Source organism: Podarcis liolepis (genome assembly GCF_965112155.1).
Source record: "Podarcis liolepis genome assembly, chromosome: 3".
NCBI classification, from domain to species: Eukaryota; Metazoa; Chordata; class Lepidosauria; order Squamata; family Lacertidae; genus Podarcis; species Podarcis liolepis.
Window position 1 is genome coordinate 23,671,244 of NC_139557.1, and position 21,704 is coordinate 23,692,947.

Below are 21,704 nucleotides of genomic sequence, written 5' to 3' on the forward strand. Positions count from 1 at the left end.
CACTGTGTCACATAAATGTGCAACTGGGATTTTCCTCCCACCCCAATCTCCAGGACAAGCTTTCACCAAAAACCTTGAGCCTTGCACCTTGTTGCTAAATGACTCCTGTGGAAATCCGTGGGGATAATAAACAAGGAAGGAAGGACAGGCTCTTTATGGGGGACAGCTCCACCGTTCCTCCGCTGATTTGCCCACGAGAGCCCTTCCTATGGAAGAAATCGCGATCCTATGAATGTTTGCTCACAAATCCCTGGCTGCAAACAACGTGCAGCAGCAGCTGCGCGCGCCGCCGATTGCAGCCAAGGGGCGACCCGGGGCGCGTCGCCCCCGCGCCATTGACACCTGAGCAATGACGGGCGCCGCGCCCCCGAGCCGCTGGCGCCGCCTCTCCCGCTCCGCCCCCGCCAGGGCCCTCCTCTTTGGTGGGCGGGAAAAAAGGAGCCGCCGGTGCCGCCCCTGCCCGGCTCGCTGTCCGCCGGCGCTATAGCGCAATCGAAGGGAAACATTGCAGCGTGGCGGCCGCTTCGGCGGGGATCGGGCTGCTCTCCTCCCGCAGAGGGGGCGGCAGGTAAGGGCCAGAGCGAAGGGATCGCGGGCCTCTCGCAGGCGGAGGAGGAAACAACCGGGTTTGGGGGGTTTCCACCCTCTACGGAGCTCCGGAGAATTCTTCCCGCCGGTGCCCTCGGGGGTCAGGGACTTGGCGCATCCCGGGGCGACAGCATGACTTGGCACTTCGGGGGTTCGGCCAAGTTGCGCGCAAGCGAGGAAGGCGAGTCTCTTTTCTCCTGGCGGGAAGGGTCGATGTTCCACCGGAGAGGCGGGGTAGGGGCTTCTGGCTTCCGGGGTGGGGGGGGAGAAGAGACTTGGGCGATTTGGGTGGGCACCCACCGGGCCGACGGCGATCTGTCCTTTTTGTGCGCCGGGGACCATGGAGCGGCTGCTTGGGCTGCGCCGAGATCGCCCCGTCGGGTTTGTAGGTTCTGGTGTCTGAAGTTCCAGAAAGTTTATAGCGTCTGCTGCGTTATGCAAGGAGCTGTCTGTCTCTCCCCCAGTGTCCCCCCTCCCCCCAAAAAACAAACCCTTACAGGCAGGTCCGGAAGGATGTTTGCTCACGAGTAAGCCCCCTCGCCCCCGTTCAGTGAATCGGTAAATGTGTTTTGGTTGTAGCGTCCGATCCTCCTCGCCTTACGTCTACTTAAAGGTCGTTCCCATTGAGTTACGCGGCGCTTACTCCCAAGCGCGCATAATAAATAGGATTGCAGGCACCAAACTTCGGATCTGGGTATAAATGCACCTGGCTTTGATCATTGGGGTTTTCGGAGGTTTTATAGCACTATACACATTCACTTATATTATTGATTGAATTTTTATACCGCCCTGTACCCGGAGGTCTCAGGGCGGTTCACAGAACAAAATCAAAATATAAAACCTCAAAATAAAAACAACGCAATAATCCTGTCTTGTTTGCGCTTCCTTGTTAGGTGCAAAGTTCAAGCATCTGTGGCCTTTTTGCTGTCAGTTTTTTTTTAATTTTTCAGCTAGATGTTATGAGCAACGTGGGGCCCTCCAGATGGTGGTTTCCATCTGCCATTGGCTCCAGCCAGCGTTACTAGTGGTCAGGGGTGACGGGAGTTGTAGTCTCGGATAAAAACCAGCACTGTTAATGGCGCTTGGAAGAGGAGCGGCGGCAGTCACAACAGCTGCTTCAAAACTTCTCGGTTGCCTCTTCCATGCAGATGGCAATATAGCCTACCGATAAGAGTTATTGCAATTATGTGTGCAGTTTGTTCAGTCGCAGTACTAAAATATACATGCTAAGTATTACTATGAAAATTTTCGACGTGGCAGCCAGCAGCATTGTCCTTTATTATGACAATGTGCTGCCGTTCTGAGGATAATCTGTTTAGTTGTAGTATTAAAATACAGTGGTACCTTGGGTTACATATGCTTCAGGTTACATACGCTTCAGGTTACACACTCCGCTAACCCAGAACTAGTGATTCAAGTTAAGAACTTTGCTTCAGGATGAGAACAGAAATCGTGCGGCGGCAGCGGGAGGCCCCATTAGCTAAAGTGGTGCTTCAGGTTAAGAACAGTTTCAGGTTAAGAATGGACCTCCGGAACGAATTAAGTACTTAACCCGAGGTCATGCCCGACTACTTAAAAATTGTCACAGCCTGCTAGTGCTGTGTCTCGGAAGGTTGGTGGTTCGAGTCCACCCAGGGATAGCTTTGGGCAGGTTTCCTGCATTGCAAGGGGGTTGGACTAGATGACCTGCGGGGTCCCCTACAACTCAACAGTTCTATGATTCAGTAGTTACAGAGCAGGCACCCCCAAACTTGGCCCTCCAGATGTTTCGGGACTACAATTCCCATCCTCCCTGACCACTGGTCCTGTTAGGCAGGGATGATGGGAGTTGTAGTCCCAAAACAGCTGGAGGACCTAGTTTGGGGGTGCCTTTTGTAGAGCATGGGCTTTGCGTGTAGAAGGTTCCTGAATCAAGCCCTGATATCTCCAGGAAAGGCTGGAAAAGACCCCCTATCTGAAACCCCGAGGAGCTGTTACTAGTTAGTGTGTAGACATTAACAGGTTAGATTGGTAAATGGAAGTTGGTATCGTGTCCCCATGTCCCTTCTGCCTTTTACCAGAAGGCTCATATAGCCACATCTTTAAAGGGGGTGGCTGGATAACAACCTTAGCGGCAAAGCTATTTCTCTCGTGTAGCTTGGAAACAGGATTGTTGACATGGCAGTGGGATTTTCCGAGAACCTTTGCACAGATGTAGAAGTAATGCAAATGTGTGGCGAAAGACATATAAGGGAATCATGACAACTTGCTGCTTTTCCCTTCTATGTTGTTGTTTTGCACATGATTCATCGTTGTCAGGGTAGCTGCAAACATGACAAGATACAGGAACTGCATGATGCTTTGGTCACACCGTAGCCTGCATTCTGGCCATGCAATGAGTTGCTGGGGGTATTATTGTTCCTTTATTTATATCAGGCATGGCCAAACTTGGCCCTCCAGCTGTTTTGGGACTACAACTCCCATCATCCCTAGCTAACAGGACCAGTGGTCAGGGATGATGGGAATTGTAGTCCCAAAACAGCTGGCTGGCCAAGTTTGGCCATGCCTGATTTATATGCTGTTTGAAACACATTATCTGCTGCACAACACTCTTGGGGAACCGTATGACACCAGTCATGCCGTTGGGAGTTGGTTCATCTGTGATGCAGGGCATGGGTGTAGCCAAGGTTACGCTCATGGATGCAGGCCATTCTCCGCTAATGTTCCCTCCTGTTGGCAGGCCACATAGTGCTGTTGTAGATGTTGCTGGCTTGCAGCTCCCATCAGTACCTTCCAAGATTCTCCAGGGGTGATGGGGATTGCAGTCTATAGCTTCTGTAGGATGCCCCATAGGCTGCAGGCCATCTTTTGTAGAAGAGGTTAAATGGACTCAAATTAGACTAAAAATGCTTAAACCTAGAAGCCAGTAGGAGAGCATTTAAGTCTTCTGAGACGTTCTCTCTAAGACAGTCATGGATCTTTGACCGTTCTGTTGTCCATGCTGCCCGGAACAGATGAGTCCAGCAACACCTGGAGACCTGCAGGTTCCTCATCCCAGCAACAGGATATTCTTAAACCAAAAAATAAGTTTCAAAGGAAGACTTCAATGTAATGCTACCAAACTGGAATTCAGCAAATTTGACTGTACAAATTGGTTGCCGCAGGTGCCGGAAATGGATAGAGAAAGTTCTATGGAAAGGTTGATCAAGCACACATTTGATTATCATATATTTGCGCTCTATCGCTTGACTTTTTTGCCTTGCTTTGTTACAAAAACAAACAAATGCATGGCATTGGGGGGAAGAGACTACTTTGTACTACTTAACTCATTTCATCTGTCTATAAATGTTGGAAGCATGTTCTGCCATAATTCGTTTTTGTTGACACCTGGAAGATCTGTCAGTACCTGCTGATGATAAAGCTGATTGGAAGTAATGTAGTGCTGTAGCTCAGAAACTTGAGCTATGAATCGGGAAGATCCCAGTTCAGATCTGGAGTCTGCTATGATTTTGGGAAGTAGGCTAGGTAAGCCAGTCTCTGCCTCAAGCCCCACCTGCAGAGGGGGGGGGGGAGATGATGAATTGCTGAAATAAATGCCGAATAAAATGACATTTTCTAATTTAAATATTTCACAGTAAAAGTACAGAAAGAGCCAAAAGGATATAAACCTAAACCATCAAGTATGATCTAGAAAAGCCAGTTAAGACTGCAATCCTTACCTCACAATAAGTCTGATTGAATTTAACGAGGCTTACTTCTAAGTAGACAAATATAGGTAGTCAAGTATAGGCTAGCACTCTTAGGTCGTCAGTCTTACTAGCGGGTCAGCCCTACTTAAGGCAGTGTGTCTATGTGCCTTCAGAATTGTGCTGTTAAGTAAGTATCAAAATTCTTAGAGAGCAAGTGTCAAATCCTGACGTGTTTCAGATTGAGCATATTAGGGGTAATGTCAGAAATAAAGTTTGCCATCTCAGTAATCGGGCTTCCACTATCGGTAGCTAACCTGGTGAAGGTGTTATGCTTGAACGTGATTATTTTGAAAATGGAAATGTTTTGATCAGTTATCTAGTAGGGTTGTTCAATACCCAGGTTTATTGACAGGTGTGCCTTTAAGAGGGGAACTGGCTGGTGTTGCAGTGCTGATGGCATGTCTCTGAACTGCTGCTAAGCATCCTAGCAGCAAAACAGCAAATATAAATTTGGATGGATGAATCTAATTGTAGTGAGAAGGAAATGGAAGGGGGGGGGGAGAAAAGCCCCAAAGTTGTAAGTCTATTTTTTTAAAAAAATGGCTTCTGTTAATTCAGAATATTCTTTCGCTACTTAAAAAAGTCTTGTGTTCCAGGCTCTTTTTATTAAGAGTGCTTAGTTTTCAAACAAGTAGGGAAAAGCAAACATGGTGTTTGCCAAAGGGCCAAACCAGGCATTTCTTCTGATTTTTCCTGTTTAATACTAAGCATGGGGTGATTTTCATTGGGACCACAGCACACAGGATGGAGAGGCTTAACCCTTACCTCCCCAGCTTTGACTTCAACAAAAATCTGCTTCCTCACATTGCAATTAGCCTTGGTGGCGGTGGGACTCGCACTGGTACCAAACTGGCCAAAACGCTGTGCCTGGTAGTAGCGGCACTATTTTTAGCAGGTGGAAATCCTGCTCTTTCTTTCCCACGTGGGCCTTCTCGGAATTTTACCCTAATTCAGGCAACTCCCATCATCCCTAGCTAACAGGACCAGTGGTCAAAGATGATGGGAATTGTAGTCCCAAAACAGCTGGAGGGCCGAGTTTGGGGGCACCTGCCCTAATTCTTCTACGGATCTTTTTTGCTGAACTGATTAGATTTAGAATAAGGATGTTTTTCGCGCTTCGCAGCAACGGAGCCAACCCAAGGAATAGAAGAAGAAGAGTTTGGATTTGATATCCCGCTTTATCACTACCCTAAGGAGTCTCAAAACGGCCAACAATCTCCTTTCCCTTCCTCCCCCACAACAAACAGTGAGTGGGACTGAGAGACTTCAGAGAAGTGTGACTGGCCCAAGGTCACCCGGCAGCTGCATGTGGAGGAGCGGAGACACGAACCCGGTTCCCCAGATTATGAGACTACCGCTCTTAACCACTACACCACACTGGCTCTAGGAAGCTCTTGCTTTTGTGGGTGTTACATCTGCCAGAGGCTTATCTAGAAGAGTGCTCTCTAGACCATTCCGGGCTAAGAGAACCAAGTCTAGCTGCATTACATTGCCTATTGGTGCCATGAAAACACATATGGATTGGGCTAGGGAGATAGATGGGAATTCTGTTTCCCAGCCCCTCAAGACGACTGTACATGCAAGCAGTTACCAGTTTCCTTTGACCTGATTTGGGTTAATTTCTGCACAGCACCTTTCCCGGCCTACAGGATTCCAGAACACAAAATAGTATTCTGATTAGCTATTGTGCGTGTGTTTAGCTTGCTGCTGTTAATTTGTGAAATTTGAAGTGCAGCCGCTTCCTAAGCTCTCCTGGCTTGCCATGCCTTGGGCAAAATGTTCTGGAAAGCACAGCAAGCTCCCGTTCATTTATGGGCCCAGTAGCAGATTTCTCTTATAATTATGGATAACCAAGAATTTTCTTCCTGGCCGTATGAATACCGATCAGATGAAGATGTAAGCTATTTCTGGCATGGTCCCTGCATGTTTTGGAGAGATGCCATACTTTCTTGTTTGGATTACACTGTTATTTCTGTGTTTGCAATTATATGTACAAGGGATATCCTGCGGTCTCTGTGTTGTATTGTAGCTTTTTTTCTGCCTGGAGAGACAGAAAAGACCATTGATGAAATATACGGCCCAAGCCTACTGCCACGCAAACACCACAGTGTGTGCTCCGGACAATGGCGTAAGAAGGCACATGGGTGATAAATCCTAGCGTTGTACCTAGGAGCTAAATGCAAGTGTTGCTTCTGTGTGGAAGTGCATTGCTAGAAGAGACAGTAGCTCCCTTGTCCATGGGCATAATCATTGGGGCAGACACATACCTATGCCAGCCATTCCATGTTGGCAGGGAAACAGTTGGTAAATTAGACTTCAGCTGTGGTGGCACAGGACATGGTTTCCACTGTTGTAGGTATTGCCATTGTGGACTCTCATGCTACCAAGGTATTAAATTTTCAGTGGGCCAAAGTACCATGTGGAAGATCTGTTGCTGGATGCCCCAATGTTTTCTTTTTTAATGAAATGGAGCCACAGGGAGCTGACAATATCAGGGTGCTTTCCCCGTGTATATTTATATTTTAATAGATGTTTCATTCTTTTTATTGTACTTTTTTGGTGCATGCTACCATATCCCACCTATCAGTTATAAAAGTACCTTTATTAATATTATGATGATGGTGATTTATTCCAAACCTGAGCTTCTGTTTGCCATGAGTGGAGATGTATTGTTTTACCTACAGAATCTTTGAGGGGTGATGGCAGTTCTGATTGAGAAAACTGCCCCGGGGAGTGAAACATCCCCTTCCTCTTGGTCAAATCAGCAACCACCCATGGCTATGTTTCATTTAAAAGAGAGTTCTGGCCACACACCTCCTATATACCATGTAGCTTGGCACGATGATTTTAAATAATCTGTCACATATAAGGACAGAGTGCCAATTCCAATCTGCTGGTTCTTCTGTTGCAGCTGGCTACACAGACAGACTCTAATTGATGGCCTATCCTTGTGCAACAGCAACTTAACACATATTAATGTTCAAAGAACAAGAAAGACAGGAGCAGTTATCCTATTCATCATAGTTTCACCCTCAGACAAGACACACTTGCACAGAGGATGACACTGATAGTACAGTAATATCATGGCTGTGTGGTTGGCAACTCACTACTTTTACTTCTTGGTCTCTTTTTGGATCCATGCTTCTCATATGCATAGGGCATCAGTTAGAGCAGGGATCCCCAAACTAAGGCCCATGGGCTGGATAAGGCCCAAGGGACTTGTTTATCCAGCCTGCAGCTCTGCCCGCTGCCCACTCTTACCAGCGCTGCACTGTGCAGCTGCCCACGTCTGGGTCGGAGGAGACCAGAAATAGCTTGTATGCATGCGCAAGCGTTATTTCCTGTGCACATCCGGGTCGGAGGAGGCCTGTGCACATGCGCACAAGCTATTTTCGGTGCTCCTCCGACCCGGAAGTGGCCGGAAATAGCGTATGGGCACGCGCTCTCCGGCCCGCCACACAGTCGGCGCTGGAGACACTGTTGACCCCTGAATTAGAGGATGTTTATGAGTAGTGGATGGATACTTGCAGGGAGGGGGTGGGATGCACATTAATACAGTGGTACCTCTGGTTACGTACTTAATTCGTTCCGGAGGTCTGTTCTTAACCTGAAACTGTTCTTAACCTGAAGCACCACTTTAGCTAATGGGGCCTCCCGCTGCTGCCGCGCAATTTCTGTTCTCATCCTGAAGCAAAGTTCTTAACCCGAGGTACTATTTCTGGGTTAGCGGAGTCTGTAACCTGAAGCGTATGTAACCCGAGGTACCACTGTAATGGCACTCAGTGGTTTGCACTTGAAAAAGGAATGGTTGTGTTAAGGGGTGTGTGAGAGAGTTGTCTTTCTGCCAGTGGCGTAGCGTGGGTTGTCAGCACCCGGGGCAAGGCAAGTAATTTGCGCCCCCTAACCCGTGGATTTGCACCCCCTAACCCGTGGATTTGTACCCCCTAACCCTAACCCCCAGATGTTGCGCCTGGTGCAGCCGCCCCCCCTGCACCCCCCACGCTACGCCACTGCTTTCTGCACACTTCACTCCTTACACTTTTGGTCATATAACCATACAATCATAGAATTGAAGCATTGGAAGGGAACCCAAGGGTCATCGAGTCCAACCCTCTGCAATGCAAGAATCACAGCAACCGTCTTCTTATTTCTCCTTGTATATGCTCAGTTGCTGGACTGAGATTCATTTGTCAGGGATGATGATGATGATAAATAATAATGATAATTTTATCATTTATACCCCACTCATCTGGCTGGGTTTCCTCAGCCACTCTGGGCAGCTCCCAGCAGAATAGTAAAAGCACGATAAAACACCAAACATTAAAAACTTCCCTAAACTTGACTTCAGATATCTTCTAAAAGTCAGATACAGTGGTACAAGTACCTTAGTCTTGAACAGCTTGACTCCCAAACAAATCCGCTCCCGAATGCCGCAAACACGGAAGTAAGTGTTCCGGTTTGCGAACGTTTTTCGGAAGCCGAACATCCAACACTGCTTCCGCTTGACTGCAGGAAGTTCCTGCAGCCAATTGGAAGCCATGCCTTGGTTTTCAAACAGTTTTGGGAGTCAAACGGACTCCTGGAACGGATTAAATTCGAGAACCAAGGTACCATTGTAGTTGTTTATTTCCTTGACATCTGAAGGGATGGTGTCCCACAGGGTGGGAGCCACTACCGAGAGAAACAATTTTATTGGGTGGAGCATTATATATGTTTTCCATTGGAACATATTTTAGGGAATTTTTGTCTCTAGTCGCGGTTGTCTATCAGTGTCAATGAACCAAACGTGTGGTAATCATATTGCTTCTTGCCTGAGTGCAAAGTGGGAGTTTACTGGGATTTGCCCATCAGGCAAGCCTCCCTTTTATGGTATGTGCATTGTGTGGGATCTAATGCTATTATTGGTTTAAATGGGAGCAAGTTGCCTGGCACCCTCCTCTGCCCCCTACCCAATTTCCACATGTTCTAAAAGAACACCATATGTACCCATTTGTGTTCCAGTCCCTCACATGCCCAGCTATGGTTGGGAATGTTTTTGGGAGGGACGGTTGACATTAATAATGAACTTGGTGGTTTGTTAACTAGCAGAGTAGTTCCAGCGCCTGGACCCATAAGTGTCTTCCTGTTCTTTTTTAAAGTCAACACCTGTCAAATTACATAAGAATCGGACACCTTTGTGGGAAAAGCAATCTGTATTTCAAACAAATTACTTCAATGGTTCCAAAGTCTTACTCAGTCTAGAAAATCTCTGTTGCTTGGCTTTTATCGATTTTTCTCTCTCTCACCCCAATGCTAGGTGCAGCACAATGCAAGAAGTCAACAAGTCTGAAACTTTGAAACAAGAATGGTGGGTATTTTTCGGTTACGTTGCATTTTTGCCATTTGTGATCTCATGCCTTTTAAATACGGTCTTACAACGAAACTGATTTTTTATTAATAGATAAGCCTTTGGTAATGGAGTCGAGATGTGACCCGTGGGGCAATTAGGGGTCCATTATTGCTTAGGTTGGAACGGATTCTTGAGGCACGTACTTTGAGGGACAAATCCGCTGGGGGCTTCAAATTGCTATCATGCCAGCTGTTCTTGGGAATAATTGTCTGGCGGCTGTGGCCCTGACCCAGGCATTGTTATTGATTTGGTCCGTGTCGTGCTTCCAGAGGAGTGTTGCTTTTTGCCCTGGTGGCAAAAGTCTAGACAGATTCTGACATAGATACATCAGGCATATAGAGAAGTCTCCCTCTCTCTCTCTCTGTCTTTATTCCAGGATGGACTATCTACAGTAGGGCTGTTGAAGGAAGGAGGGATGAATATAAATTAACTTTACCCAACCTTCCACGAGTGGGAGCATTCAGTCAGTCAGTTTTATTGTACATAGTTTTACTGCTGCAGTGTACACAGAATCATTCAACAATTAAAAGAAAATATACTGGATTGATACAAAAAACTTAAAACATTTATATTATCAAGACATTACCTACTCTAAACAGAGCTATAAAAGTACCTTAATATACAAGTTAAGACATTAAACAATAAAATTTATAAGCTAAAATTATCACATGGCCACTAATATATTAAAAAATAATGTTAATTAATACAATGCGCAATTATATTCGGAGTTTGGTGATAAAGATAAACTATAGCTTGATGTAGATAGGGTCAAATAAATTCATCTCCTTTACAGTTGGTGGCTACCTTGGCTATATAATTTGCTCTAGTTTTCCTAGCGGCAGTTGCAAAGAGTGCTACACGCCAGGTCACATGCTTATCTGTGTCTGCGAGGAGATATAAAATCATGTCAGAGGGGTTCTGGCCAGGGGACCTTGTCATTATAGGTGCTAAAAATCTTTCTCTTGCTTCATTATATAAGGGGCAGCGCAAGATATCCCCTAACCAGGGGGACATCCTCTAACCAGTGGGAGCAACTCATGAGAACTGGGAACTGAAGATCCAGCCCATGCAGAGATGAACCATAGCATAGAGAACTTGGAACTGATGGCACAATAATTACCATGGAAGGCTAGGCGAGAGGGGTTTTCTGTTAGGGAAGGAGCTTGTGTACAGAATAAGAGGGAGGGGGGAATTGTTACAGGGAAGAGATTGGGTGCCTGAATGAAAGCTGAAGGATGGTATCCAGTGCTTTTTTTTCTTTAAAAAATGTTTAGGGGTACTGTCATTTTGACTCAAGAAAATCACCATTTTATAGTTCAAATCGGGGGAAATAAATACAGTAAATGGACAAAAGTACAAAGATTCACAAAATGTTTAGGGGTATGCGTACCCCTGCGTCCCCCCAGAAAAAAAGCTCTGGTGGTATCCAACTAAGCCCCCATGAGAGCAGCAGACCCATTGAAATTAAGTTAGGTCCATTAATTTCAGTTGGCTTACTCTGAGTAACACCTGAATTTGGGGGTGTGCTTGGGGACTAGCGGACAGATCCAGGCCTAGAGGTTCTGTCCATCTGATCGGCCCACTGATATAAATATATCTAGATTCTAGACCAAGGGAAACACTGGCATTTGAATGATTTGGCTACTCTGCCCATACTATGACATCTAAATTTGTGAGACAGGCTGCTAGTCGTGTTAGTCTCAACCTGCCCTGGCTGAAACAAGGCCTTAATCATTAATGTTGAATACATTGCGTGTCCTAAAAATCCTTTGTCCTGCAGAGCCTTAAATGCTTTGTCAGGCTAGTTTGCTTCCTGTTCACGGTTTCCTCTCCTCTTGAAGGACACAGCTGCTGCAGCTGCAGGCTGAAGTGAGCGCTATGGCTTCTGTCATGCCACGTTATTAAGCCTTCTCCTTTATAATAAAGTGCCGAGGTAAGCTTGCTGTTAAAGAACAAAGCTGCTCTCTTCTGATCTTTTGCTTTGCAAAAGCAACATTTCCCTTCCAAAACAGCTTTTGTTTGTGGAGCAGATGAATGGGTTTTCCCACCCCACCCCCACCCACGCACCCAGCACTTGTACCTATGCAGTATATTTTAGGAGCGTTAAATGCTCTCTTAAATGTTTTGTGTAATTGCGCATATATGTTTGCAAGTAAATGTGAAAGATCAGGGGTGGTATCCAGTTGCATAGTTGGACTTGGAGCTGAACAATGTATGTTCTCTGCCTTCTCCTCTCTCTCTGCACAACCCCTAAATCTGCTTCAAAGAGTGGGAGGAAATCCCAGAAAATATTTAGGGGTGGTGCACGGAAGTCATTGAACTAGTGGAACTATTTAGCTGGATACACCACCGCATAGGGCTTCTTTCCCTTTCCTTTGCCTAATAATAATAAAAATAATAAATAAATAAATTAAATTATTATTTATACCCCACCCATCTGGCTGGGTTTCCCCAGCCGCTCTGGGCGGCTTCCAACAAAGTATTAAAATACAGTGGTGTGTTAAAGGTTAAAAGCTTCCCTAAACAGGGCTGCCTTCAGATGTCTTCTAAAAGTCTGGTAGTTGTTCTTCTCTTTGGCATCTGGTGGGAGGGCGTTCCACAGGGCAGGTGCCACTACTGAGAAGGCCCTCTGCCTGGTTCCCTGTAACTTGCTTGTAATAAAAATAAATAAATAAATTATTGGAAACTTGGGGTAAGTGCAGCTTTGGCCCTTTTTAACTAGTCAACCGTCACAGCCTGCCTCCTCTATCACAACATGCAGAACATACAATGCCACAGCATTCCTAGTGGGAATCTACCCGTGGCCCTACTAGCCGCTGTTCTGTGAACGCAATATAGAAAGAGGAGGTAGGAGAGCCTACACCAGTGTTTCTCAACCTTGGGTCCCCAGATGTTGTTGGACTACAACTCCCATCATCCCTGAGCTCTAGCCTTGCTAGCTAGGGATGATGGGAGTTGTAGGCCAAAAACATCTGGGGACCCAAGGTTGAGAAAGGCTGGCCTACACAATGTGGCACACACATAGCTCCCAAGGCAGGGGGTCTGCAGAGAGAGCGCAAAGACCTCCTGGGGCAAGGGTTCAAGATCAACCCCAGGAGGAAAATGCTCTTTTGACAAGGAGCCAAAGGAGCAGACCAGGCAGGACATGTAACAAGGGCAGCCGCAGAGACTCATTGGCAGTGGCTGCTTTTTTCTGGTGACTCCTTGAAAAAAACCATGCAGGTTTGGGAAGCCTCAGAGTCAAGCTGAGATTATTATTTTTTAAAAAACCAATTTAACCAAACGTCATTCTATAAAAAGTTTATTTTGGAAGAGGGAGAAAGCACTCCTGTCTTCCACTGCCTCCCGCACTTTGGTCAAACTCATGCTGGTAGCTTCGAGAACACTATCCTATCTTACTGCGCACTATTTAGGACAAGGTGCACACTCATAATTTTCTGGAATGCTTACAAGAATGTTTGGTTCAGATTTAACATAACTGACAGGCCAATAGACATGTGGTTTAAGTCAAGCAATGTGTTTCATATGCACCTTCCTTCCCCCCCCTTTTCCCTTTTTTGCAGGGCTTGCAAACCTAGAACTGATGACCAAATTCATGATGGTGCAGACCAGAAAGGCTGTGATCTTTTTATTGATGACCTTTTTGAAGAAGCACAGAAATTTGGAGCTGTATGCACGCAACAGTCTCAAGTTAAAAACAGAGTATGTGAGTTTACAATTGTTGTGTACAATTTTGTTTAAAGTTTTTCTTTTAACGTATGCAGTACTACAAGCTGTCTTTTTCTTCTTCTTAATTTCATTTCTATGCCGCATTATAATTTTAGGGGGGGAGGATCAAAGTGGTTTACAACCTACATTAAAATATCAAACAAAACCATCCAGAATAAACATTATTCTGTACTGAACAAATTCAAGTACAGTGGTACCCCGCAAGACGAATGCCTCGCAAGACGGAAAACCCGCAAGACGAAAGGGTTTTCTGTTTTGGAGGCGCTTCGCAAGACGAATTTCCCTATGGGCTTGCATCGCAAGACGAAAGCCCATAGGGAAATGCTGGCGGTCGGGAGCAAAGACTTTCGCCCACAGCCGGCCTTCAGAAGAGGACCTCTTCTGAAGGCCGGCGGGGGGCAAAAGTCTTTGCTCCCCCCCGCCTGCCTTCCCCCCCCCCCGCCTGCCCCGGGCGATCTTAAAATGCTGGCGGGCGGGAGCGAAGCGTTCGCTGCCGACCCCCAGCATTTTAAAATCTCCAAGGGACAGCAGAGAAGTCTCTGTCCCGGGGAGATTTTAAAATGCTGGGGCTCTTCCGAAGTGGGGCGGGGGGGGCGGGGACACCTGCCCCAGCCGCCCCACTTCGGAAAGCTGTTCCGAAGTGGGGCGGGGGGGCGGGGACACCTGCCCCAGCCGCCCCACTTCGGAAAGCTGTTCCGAAGTGGGGAGGGGGGGCGGGGACACCTGCCCCAGCCGCCCCACTTCGGAAAGCTGTTCCGAAGTGGGGAGGGGGGGCGGGGACACCTGCCCCAGCCGCCCCACTTCGGAAAGCTGTTCCGAAGTGGGGCGGGGGGCGGGAACACCTTCTGAAGGCGGGCAGGGGGCGAAAGTCTTTGTCCCCCCTGCCTGCCTTCCCAGGGGCTTTTAAATCGCCCCGGACAGCGGAGACCTGCCCACGGCTGAAAAAGGTTGCTGACCCCTGGTGTAAATAAACCCTGAGCTGGTGGGCCAGTGAATGACTTGGCATAAGGCTGTTTCTTGTGCTACTCTCCTCTGTTTTAAATGGATATGTTTTATGAACCTGCTGCTTGCTTGTTGTGATATAATGTTCATTTGAGTTTATTTTGCATTGCAGGTTGATACAACAATTAAATTATGGAAAAATGGGTTCACGGTGAATGATGGCGAGCTCCGAAGCTACACAGATGTTGCAAACAGGCGTTTCTTGGACTCGATTAAAAAAGGGCAAGTCAGCTTTGTATGTTGAGCCAAATTGCACAAGCACAGCTTTGTTTCTGCTCTGGCTTAGCACAGAGATGAGGAGGCCTGGGAGGCAAATGCAGCTTTCCAGATTTGGCCCTTGGGATTTTTCCTAGACCATACCACCTCCCCAGCCATGTGCACCCTCTCCCTAGGTCATGCCATTCACTGTCCTGCCTTCACATGTTTTTGCCTTGTTGAAATATGTTATTGAACTCTGAGAATGCCTGCTGTGTGCCTGGACAGTCCCCCACTCCAGGATTAGTGTAATGTATGAACCTGGGCTTGCTCCAGACAGACTGTGAACTGTGAACCCAGGAATAAGCCATGATTATAGCTCATAGTTTGTCTGAAGGGGGCAAACCATGAGCCCATGTTTGCCATAAACCATGGCCTATTTTGTTGTTCTTATGTGATTGTGGTGATATAGAAAAATAGGGTTGGTTGGCTAAGTCCATGATCGGTCAGTCAGAAATGAATTGTTGGAGACAGGATGCAGCAAATTCTGTTGCAACAGAATTCCCTCCCTCCTAGCAAGGAGGCAAGAGAGACCCAGAACCAAGAAGAAACATCTCTTCTAAGGGTTTGCATTTTGGCACGGAGAAGAAGGGCATCCCCTCTACAAACAGTCAGAAATTACATCACACATAAGGTGGGGTTACTGTGGCTCAGGCAGGCCAAGGTATGATATTCCTGAGGATTTAGCGAGTTTCACATAGTTCCAGACACAATTTACACAAAACATCAGCATTTGATTAGACAATCAGGATTCTGGTCAGACATCCCTCAGTGCAGAGCAAACAATGACAATTAATACGAAAGAGGTTCAAAGATATAAGAGAGGAATCCTTTCAGGAACTTCCCCTGATTGCTATCTGTTCTCAGGCAAGGGAAATTAAGGAGGCAGAGGAAATAGGAGAGCAAAGATGGCTTTTGGATTGCTCTCCTGTACTATTTTAGACATGGTTTATGTACTTATGTATGTGTGCAATTAACCTTGTGCAATTATAAACATCTATATTTGAGACCTTAGAATTCCTATAACAGTGGCTATCGTGAGTTTTTCCTTTCAACTAAAATCTTCTTTATTTTAAAGGGAGCTGCCTCTTGAGTTGCAGAAGATTTGTGATAAAGAAGAGGTGGACATTAAGGTAGACGATAAGAAGAACGAGGTGTATGCTTTGAGGAAGCCACCGTTCCATCCTTTCTCTGGACAAGGCTACAGATTAGGAAGGTGAAGAGCCTGATATTTCTATAAAACTAAAAAATGGTTTGGGGAAATAATTATAATGCTCTTGCTTCCTTCTTTGAGACTGCAATCCAATACAGTAGTACCTCAGGTTTCATATGCTTCAGGTTACATACGCTTCAGGTTACAGACTCCGCTAACCCAGAAATAGTGCTTCAGGTTAAGAACTTTGCTTCAGGATGAGAACAGAAATCATGCTCTGGCAGCGCGGCAGCAGCAGGAGGCCCCGTTAGCTAAAGTGGTCTTCAGGTTAAGAACAGTTTCAGATTAAGTACAGATCTCCGGAATGAATTAAGTACTTAACCTGAGGTACCACTGTACTCACTTTTTTGGGAGTACTCAGTGGGGCTTACTTCAGAGTAGACATACATAGGATTACAATATCAACAGGGTTTTTTCATAGGTTTTTCCTGCCTCTCAGGATTTTGATTATAACTTGTAAATGAGAGACAGGCAACTTTCTTTAAGACCTAGCCCTCTTATGGTGGCTACTGCTGCATTCGGCTTAGACTAGCACAGGGTAGTAGTAACAACAACAGCAACAACAACAACAACAACAACAACAACAACAACAACAACTTCTTATACCTCACCTATCTGGCTGGGTTTCCCCAGCCACTCAGGGCAGCTCCCAATAGAATATTAAAAACACAATAAAACAACCAACGTTAAAAACTTCCCTAAACATGGCTGCATTCAGATATCTTCTAAAAGTCAGATACAGTGGTACCTTGAGTTACAAACGCCTCAGGTTACAAACGCTTCAGGTTACAAACTCTGCTAACCTGGAAGAGTTACCTCTAGTTGAGAACTTTGCCCCAGGTTGAGAACGGAAATCATGTGCTGGCGGCGCGGCAGCAGCAAGAGGCCCCATTAGCGAAAGCACGCCTCTAGTTAAGAACAGTTTCAGGTTAAGAACAGACCTCCGGAACGAATTAAGTTTGTAACTAGAGGTACCACTGTAGTTGTTTATTGCCTTGACATCTGATGGGAGGACGTTCCACAGGGCGGGGCGCCACTACCGAGAAGGCCCTCTGCCTGGTTTTACCTTACCAGCAACTAACAAATCATTAGTAATGATGTTAACTGTCTAATTCTAAACATCTATTCAGAAGCAGACTCCTGCTGAGTCCAATGAGGCATATTCCTAGCAAAGTGAGTACAGGATTGACGCCAAAAAGAACAGTAAATGTAGAACTTCTATAGCAACAACCGTAGCAACGGAACAGCTCCTTTATCAATCACCACTGTGCAAATTCCCTTTCAAAGTGCAGGGCAAGAGTTCATTAGGATGCCTGATTGGTCCTGCTGTTCTGACAATATTTAATTAGCCGCGTTAACCCGACCTGTTTATTTGACTAGCCATTGTTGTTGGGAAGATATTGAACCCTATCCAGACCAGGTCACTTGGGGGGGGGGGGAAATCCCTTATGCTGATCCATTGGGACTGTGTCCCATTGTAAATATGTCGCAGGTATGACTTATAGTGGGGGAGGAGATCTACTTCTGATTAGGAAATAGTCCTCTGCCATTACATGTACAAGGCAACAGGTCGGCTCCACCATACATGTGCGAACCTGTCCTATGCTTTCCATTAAAAATGAAGTTTGTATGGTGAGGAAGGAAGGTTGCAATGTTAAAATGCTACTTCTGGGAGCCATTCTGTACTTGACGATGGCACAGACCCAAGTGTGCTCCTTTTACTGGAAGGGGTTATCAAAAAAATACACAAGTTCTCCCTGATTTCAAAGTTTCGGGAAGGTAGACACGATCTTATCAATTGATAGAGCTTATTCTCTTTTTTTTAGAAATTGTTTTTTCTCATGCATAGTTTTGCCATTCAGATTTCTTGAATATATTATGATATATTTATTTAAAATAGTGATACAGTATCTTTGTCTTTCCAAATAAAGTCCGTGACAAGGTAGAACGAGAATCTATTTCAAACAATAAAGCCACAAAGAGGCAAATTATAAATCACTGCTCCCGTGAAGAGGGAACTGGAATATTAGAGTGCCTACTAGCTTAAAAGCAGAACAGGGATTTTAATGAGATAGCAGTTTTTACATATTCATTCTTGAGTTATTCTGCCAGCCTCAAATGCACTTTTTTTTAACATTACCAAATAGATTGAAAAATTCTGTCTGCTTTTAATTTAAACATCCTTTAAGAATGTAATGAAAATGCTGTTGTTTAATCTATTTGTTGTTGACGGGATTAAAGCTATCTAGCCTTTAGAAGCATTTTGAAGTCATCAGAAAATAAGACTAGCCAGTGTGTGGCCTGACCCTTCTTGGAGAAGTGATATCACCTTGTTTGAGTTCATGTTGTTTTCTTTTACTTTGCAGTGCCACACCAAGAATAATTTCTAAAGTAAAAAGAGATGTAGAAGAAATTGAAAAGAGAAAACCAACAGTGGTATTAAATCATTCAGAACCCATTACTAGTATCCAGATCTGGCTAGCAGATGGAACAAGGATAGTACAAAACTTTAATATTTCTCATAGGTAAGAACTGATCGTATTAACTCACACCCTTACAAGTGCAATGCAATCCTGTACATGTCTATTTAGAATTATACTCTGTTGAGTTCAACAGGACTCCCAGGTAAATGTTCATATAGGCTTACAGAGGAAGAGATTGTAACATGGAAAGAATTCCATGGAAAGAATCTCAGATCTATCTGGGTTTTCAGAATGAAGTCATCAAGACCAGACATTTAGTTTTGACTTAATACCATTTTTCTTAAGTCCCAAACATGATAGTTTTCAAAATGAAAATTTGTAGTACAGTACTGTTTTGTTTTCGGCGGTTCGAATCCCCACAATGGGGCGAGCTCCCGTTGCTCGGTCCCTGCTCCTGCCAACCTAGCAGTTCGGAAGCACGTCAAAGTGCAAGTAGATAAATAGGTACCGCTCCAGTGGGAAGGTAAACGGCGTTTCTGTGCACTGCTCTGGTTCGCCAGAAGCGGCCTAGTCATGCTGGCCACATGACCCGGAGGCTGTACGCCAGCTCCCTTGGCCAATAAAGCGAGATGAGCGCCGCAGCCCCAGAGTCGGTCACGACTGGACCTAATGGTCAGGGGTCCCTTTACCTTTACTGTTTTGTTTTGTGCTGGCCAGTTAGCACAAAGTCTTTGGATTTGTGACAGCTTAGAATCATATATTTTTCAATGTTCTGGTTATATCCAGTGTTGCAAACCCTGCTTTCTTGGTTTCATAACACCAAGAACTTGTTTTTACATAGTTTCACATAAGGACTAACAGTGCTTTGCCTTGCCATCATCATTTCATCATTTTGTTCAGATCACACCATCTATTGTCATCTTACAAGTATTGCAGGGTAAGGAAGGGGGTACTATATGAACAGATATCCCTGATTGCAAGCATGCTTGTACCAGAAGACTTATGTTTATTAACAATGAAAATTCTGGTTGGCAGAATTCTCTTCTCTACTGCAGACAGAACAAAACTTTCCCCTTGTCTCCTGTTCCTATTATTTCTCAGGTTTAGTTTAGTTACTTTGGTATGAAGTTCTGTGCATGCATACGTAGAGAGTCCTGTTGAACCTACTGGGAATGATTTCTGAATAAACATGCGTAGGATCAGCCTATTTGAAAGTTTGAAGAGGCTCTGAAGAAAAGCACTTTGTCTACTTTAGGTTAAACACGTTATTACATTTCCTATTGGATTATTGTGCATAAAGCAGTGGCAAAATTTTGTTTATATGGGAAGGGTAATCTATAGATTTGAGTGTGATAAAGGATTATCCTTCTTGCTATTAATGGTTGGGCATATTCTCAAAGAGCGACACTAGCAGCTCTACAGTAAAATCCATCAGTATGCAGCTTAGTTCATTTGGATTATTTATTTATTTATTTAACAAAATTTATAAAGTGAAGAAGAAGAAGAAGAAAGAAGAAATCTCTAAGCTGTTTACATACCAGTTTGGATAGTTTATGAGAATTGCCAAAGATCAGAGCTTCTCTCTTCAATTGAACCAACTGGCAAATGTTTAATGAATTTATTCTCATAAACATTTTGCACACTTAACCTAGCAGTGAAGGAGGCTGAGTTGACACAAACCAGATTCTGAGTGGACATGCCACTCACTGGGCAATGTAAATGTTCTGTCAAAAACTTGTTTCCCTGAACCACCCTTTCCTTACTGTATTTGTACCCTAAATGATTCAAAATAACGGTGGTATACAGCTTGGTTTTTACCATTGTAGACCTGTTGAAATTTACAGACCTAACTTATTCACGCTCATTAATTTTAATATGTCGACTCGATGAGTAGAACTTCGTTGAATACCACCCACAGACTTAAATATATATATATTTGCTTTTCTTCCTAGAATATGGCACGTCAGAGACTTCATAGCAAATTACCAAGGACATCAAGGAAGAAGTCCTTTCACGCTGACCACATCGCTTCCTTTTCACGAGCTGCTGAATGAATCTCTCACCTTAGAGGAGGCTAATTTAAAAAATGCTGTTGTTGTTCAGAGACTTAAAAAAAATGGCGAGCCTTTTCAGAGTTTGTCCTAGCATCCTTTCTGAAGATTGCCTAAGATACATTAGCGGTGGAGTCTTGGAGAAGAAGCAGATGGTACCCACCAAACAATTGCTCGGCTGGGTTTGTTTTACCAAAGCTCAGGAGGTGTATGTAACCCCCAAAAGAAATCAATAGCAATATTTGTGGTGTGGTGTATAACATCTGCAGCGCTTGTTGGAAAAGTCATATAGCATGTGCTGTACTGACTCCAGTGCATTCTCTCTTTTTCTATTTATCAACCTAACTAGAATAGAACGGGCAATAATTCACCAGGCCAGCCATCTTAAGCTGTGTGTTTTGTCAGCTAGATAGCTGTGATAGTCTTGCAAAGGGGCATTCTAGAGAAACTCCTAGGCTTTTGTTCGCACTTTTAGTTACAAACTGGAAAAAAAAATGCACCTTGCTTTTCAAAGGTACTGCCGGTTGATACTATTCTTGCTTTCTGCTATAGCCCAATATGCTTTATTGTTTCCTCAGTGCCACAGTGCAAAATTTATGGGAGGCTAATATTAACATTTAAAGCTAAAACTAATTTTAACATCTGAGGCGGTAGTTTCTAAATTTTGAAGTAGTTGCTACCTTCCTTGAAAACATATCTGCCGATTCATGTCTTACAATGCGATCCTATACATCTCTACTCAGAAGTAAAAGTTCTGCAGGGCTTACACTTACGTGAGTGTAGGACTGCAGCCTTAATCTCGTATTGTGCCATTAGATCCATACATTATGCTCAGTCTTGAAAAATTTATTTGAAACTGAACTCCACTGATATCAATAGAACTTCTGCACTCATGTTCTTGGGATAGTAGTTTTAGCTAGTGAGATGGAAGTATGTATATGAGATGAACAACCAATTGTCTTGAGAAGTATTAATGCAAAAGTTTAGCTGTAAGTTTGCCACAGGTCAGGAAGTTTTGTGGGCACTTTCCCACAACTAATCACACATGCATTATGAAATGGTACGTTCTCATTGTGAGATTGTACCGTGTCACAACTGAATAGTCTCACTGAATAAAAGGAACATGTTTTCACCTTGAAGCTTGTCTTAAAACCATCAGATATATTTGGCATGGGCTTATCTGAGCATGTTGCTTTTTAAGAGTTAGAATGCAGGTGTTGCTGGATTACACCCCTCCTCTGGAGGGAACATTATTATTATTATTATTATTATTATTATTATTATTATTATTATTATTATTTAATTTAATTAATTACCTTGAATGAT

At 44.6% G+C, this 21,704-nt stretch overlaps 1 protein-coding gene and 1 long non-coding RNA gene across 3 annotated transcripts; one reads left to right on the forward strand and one right to left on the reverse strand.

Moving 5' to 3' along the window:
• The first annotated feature begins 485 nt into the window (after nucleotides 1-485).
• UBXN2A (UBX domain protein 2A) lies at nucleotides 486-21,517 on the forward strand. Of its 2 annotated transcripts, XM_083495790.1 has the most exons (7): nucleotides 486-568; nucleotides 9,613-9,663; nucleotides 13,269-13,407; nucleotides 14,549-14,662; nucleotides 15,774-15,907; nucleotides 18,271-18,429; nucleotides 20,280-21,517. In XM_083495790.1, the coding sequence occupies exons 2-7, from the start codon at nucleotides 9,623-9,625 to the stop codon at nucleotides 20,470-20,472; spliced, it is 780 nt and encodes a 259-aa protein (XP_083351916.1). In that variant the 5' UTR covers nucleotides 486-568; nucleotides 9,613-9,622; the 3' UTR covers nucleotides 20,473-21,517. The 2 variants fall into 2 exon arrangements, with proteins under 2 accessions (XP_083351916.1, XP_083351917.1); XM_083495791.1 differs by lacking the exons at nucleotides 486-568; nucleotides 9,613-9,663 and having other exon boundaries at nucleotides 13,302-13,411.
• Nucleotides 9,490-21,293, reverse strand: LOC310703443. The gene is made up of 2 exons (XR_014524123.1): nucleotides 21,152-21,293; nucleotides 9,490-10,102 (listed from the first exon to the last, which is right to left on the reverse strand). It is a non-coding gene; the product is annotated as an uncharacterized lncRNA (long non-coding RNA).
• Nucleotides 21,518-21,704: the final 187 nt, after the last annotated feature.

Excerpts from the sequence above, each read along its gene's own strand:
- UBXN2A (XM_083495790.1), top strand. The coding sequence starts at position 9,623 with ATGCAAGAAGTCAACAAGTCTGAAACTTTGAAACAAGAATG. Across the intron at positions 9,664-13,268 it reads GAAACTTTGAAACAAGAATG|GGCTTGCAAACCTAGAACTG; the intron begins GTGGGTATTTTT and ends CCTTTTTTGCAG. Across the intron at positions 15,908-18,270 it reads CAAGGCTACAGATTAGGAAG|TGCCACACCAAGAATAATTT; the intron begins GTGAAGAGCCTG and ends TTTACTTTGCAG.